Below are 3,772 nucleotides of genomic sequence, written 5' to 3'. Positions count from 1 at the left end.
AAAACACTTTTTACAAGGAACTAAAATATAATATTCAGGTAAATACATAAACTCAAAATATATTTAACTATAAAAATTATTATCCAATCTAACCTAAAGTAACCACCCATGGCGCAAAACATGATACACTAAATAAAAAACAGTATGATGTGAAAAATGAAACATTAAAGAATGTTAGTGTGTTCCACAAGGTGGGACCCATAAATCGTGGCGCGTAATCCGACGTGTAAACGAGGTTGTCGGATTCATGACCACACAAAACACGGCCACAATCAAACACAATAATACACCAAAATTCAAACCCAACAAATACGAAAAAAGTTAAAGAGTTTGTGGGATTTGGTCAAAGTTGACTAGAAAGGCTTCTAGACTCAAAACCAAAGACTCTTTGTTGCATTTCCACACAGCAGAGACAACATAACAATGACTCACTGCCCCTTCTCTTTCGAATCCTTCTTTGCGCCAAAGAAATCGCTGCAATTCTTCACAACTTTCCCTACAATTTCCTCTGCCCTTTCTTTTCCTTTTTCTCTCTGCAACAATCTTCGTTACCCTCTACAACCCTTTTGCCCTTTCTTCTTTTTCAACTCTCTCATGTCCATCTGCTTCCTTCAATTTTCTATTTTTTCACCTTCAGCCACCTTTCCAGTCTAACCTGCTAACCATGCATGCCACAGCTAACTAGGTACCTTCATCTTACATCCATTCTTTCATTACATTTCGTAAGACTCTATATCTCTGAATGTAAAATTTTTCAATACGTAGTGTTTTTATACTTTTTCATTGCTTGCAATGTTGGTTGCTCTTATTTATTTATCAAACTCAGAATATGTTTTGAGGTTGTTTAGAGACTAAAACATTTGATTGGATGTGTGTTTCTGTTTGTTTGTGAAGATTGAACTTCGTTTTATGTGTATGTGTATGTTTGTCGCTTCTCCACTTCTAGCAGCATACTTGTTTGTTGTTTATTCACAAAGGTTTGAAATAGGAGAAAAATGAGAATCTGTGGCCGTGAGATCTTCGGTTTTGTTCCCTACGGAATACGGTAGAAGAGTATTAAATGGGGTAAGATGAGAATTATGGATTTATCCCGTGAAACACGTTCCACCTGTTTTGCCATGATTTTCTGATTGTAGAAAATGTTCATTTTAAAGGGCATTTTCTTCTTTGGGAAATGTATGTTGGGGTATGTTATAGTTGGTATAATAGACAAATTCAATTAGCCCTGAAGATCACGTTTGTCCCAAATTTGGAATGTGGGGGAGATTTTTTATTATAAAGTTATATTGTTCGCTGCATCTTGCAATTTCTCCTTTTCCATAACTAACTTAGAAATTTTATTGCAACAATCCGAGCTAAACTTTATTTATGTTATTTGTGTGCAGACAATGTTAGAAATTTGATCTTTGACATCTTCATCTCTGTGAAAGTTGTGGACTGGGCGAACCTTTGGACTGTAATCAATTACATATCTAAACCAAATGTCTGGTGGGTTAGTTCCTCCAGTTCGTGTTGTTAGATGCCCTAAATGTAGGTTACTTCTTCAAGAGCCTACAAGATGTGATTTGTACAAGTGTGGTGAATGTGGCACTACTCTTCAAGGTGAAATTCTATTCTTTGTATTCCAAACTTTTTTATCGCTTATTTTCCTTGATTGATTGAAGTACGTCGTCTTATTTATGTTAACTCTATGAACCAAATCATGCTGCTTTAATCTGATGCCACACTCCTTGTGCATCTAAATTTTGCTAATAAATTCAATTTTTTAAATGGAGTGCTAATTCTATTTTATACACTCTACATCTTATGGATATGACTGACTTAAATCCTTTTATATGTCTCCATACAGCTAAGAAACGATCAGGTGTGAATGTGAGCTCACAATCCAGTGCACAAGAAACTATTGCAGCTCCTGGAAAGCTTCTAGTTCCCTCTCGGGAATGTAGTTTGAACGAAAAAACTTCTTCTGCAGATTTTAATGTGGTTGGAAATAGTAACAGGGGACAACTTGTTCCGTTTATTTTATCAGATGAAGAACAGGAAACTGAGTCGGATATCTATAATTTGTCACACAGAAGGCATAGAATGTCCAGCAAAGGTTGTTCAAATTCAAATAAGACCAATCACTCTGAGATTGAGGAGGTAAATGAAGGAGAGTTGGTAGAAGAATTGAAAGAGGAGTTTGTTTGTGCACTGGATGAAGATGGCTATAATGATAGATCAGCTTCAACTCTGAAAGGGGTAACATCTGAAAAGAAAAATACTGAAGTTGACTTAGAAGGAGTGAAAGAGTTCATTTCTGAGTCAGATGGAGAAAATGCCAACAAAGGCAAATCAGTTGTAGTAGGTGTCGTCCCTAATAAAGTAGAAATTACTGAAAGCAATGATTCAGAAGGAGAAGAAGAGTTGAATGGTGGAAACTTGTCATCAGAGGGAGCAGAAGAGGAGTTTAGTTCTGCATTGGAAGAAGATACCATTAATTATAAATCAGCTCCAGTCGGTGAAAGCCTTGAAGTGAAAATCACTGAAATCAATAGAGCAGAAGAGTTAAATGATGGAAAATTGTTTGAGGAAGCAGAACATACACCGAATGGAGAAGATTCCAAAAACAATCCATCAGTTATAGACGGTGCAAAACCTGAAGTGGGCACTACAGAAAGTGCTTCTACTACTATAAGGTCAAGTACAGAGGAGGAAAACATTTTATACGTTATGCCTGATAAACTTGAAGGTCCACCTGCTAATCTTGTATCCTCTCATAAACAGAAGACGCAAGCTCAAAAAGATGTTCACCGTGGCTTTGACCGTGTAAAGTCTGTGAATATAAGAGATAGCACAAAATTAATTGATCACAGTTCAGAGCTTAGTGATATTGTTGGAAAATTGTCCAAGTCCCCAACTGCTAGAAGCTCTCATGCTTATGATGGCAGCCTCTCTTCTTATGATGTAATGGATGAGAGGTCAACTATCCAATATTCAGGTTCGTTTGACAACACTCACACCATTGCTAATGATGTTTCTGAGGGAAGGACCAGAAAGGGTAAAGGTCTTGTTCAAAACTTGCTCTATGGAGACTTTGGAACACAACGTCAATCACATTTGTCCAATGCGAAGCACCATGCCAAGAAAGATAGCTCGGGTAACCAAAACAAAGTGGTTGAGGAGGCTACAAGAAATGGTCATCGGCGCTGGAAGAGCACAAAGAGAGACGATTTTCCTCCCAAAATTCCTTTTCATCGAAGTGGTTCTCGTTCTTACTATGAAAGCGGAAACTCATCAAACCATATGCATGATGAGATCCACCGGAGCTCGAGCTTTCTTTCACATGAATCCTTTGAGGAAACTGACCAAGAAAAGACGAAACTGTTCAACATGATTCATAAGTTGCAAGATCAACTGAACAGGACTCTATACACGAGTGGAGAAGCAAATGGAAGACTGTCCAAGGGTGTGGCTTACAAGGGAAATCGTATTTCTGCATACCATAACAATGACTTTAATGAGGGGAGAAGGTTTTCTCATGGTTTGGATTACCCTTTGTGTAATGGAAGATGTAGTCATGGAGTCAACTGGCACCAAAGGCATAATAAATCCTCACGGATACCTTATTCAGCTGAGGCAACAAGAAGTGCATTCAATGTTGATCATTCTTGCTACCATTGTCGTTCCCAAGAGAGGCACTTTTCAGCAGATATCTCACCACATGGTCTTTTCCAGCATGAAAGGCTACAGAGGTCCTGTGCAGGCCGAGACTGTTGCTCTTTTTCTAATC

The 3,772-nt window shown here is 38.0% G+C and overlaps 1 protein-coding gene across 1 annotated transcript in view; it reads left to right on the top strand.

Moving 5' to 3' along the window:
* Window positions 1–328: 328 nt before the first annotated feature.
* LOC106761120 overlaps window positions 329–3,772 on the top strand; it is a 4,525-nt gene continuing 1,081 nt past the window's right edge. The window contains exons 1-3 of the mRNA XM_014644629.2: window positions 329–685; window positions 1,386–1,602; window positions 1,850–3,772. The exon at window positions 1,850–3,772 is cut by the window's right edge and continues 1,081 nt beyond it. Of these exons, the coding sequence (XP_014500115.1) occupies window positions 1,482–1,602; window positions 1,850–3,772 (2,044 nt within the window). The 5' untranslated portion in view covers window positions 329–685; window positions 1,386–1,481. The remainder of the gene's footprint in view (window positions 686–1,385; window positions 1,603–1,849) is intronic.

This window comes from Vigna radiata, chromosome 5 (assembly GCF_000741045.1).
Source record: "Vigna radiata var. radiata cultivar VC1973A chromosome 5, Vradiata_ver6, whole genome shotgun sequence".
NCBI lineage: Eukaryota > Viridiplantae > Streptophyta > Magnoliopsida > Fabales > Fabaceae > Vigna > Vigna radiata.
The sequence above is the reverse complement of the archived record's forward strand: the minus strand, read 5'-3'. Positions and strand labels throughout refer to the sequence as shown.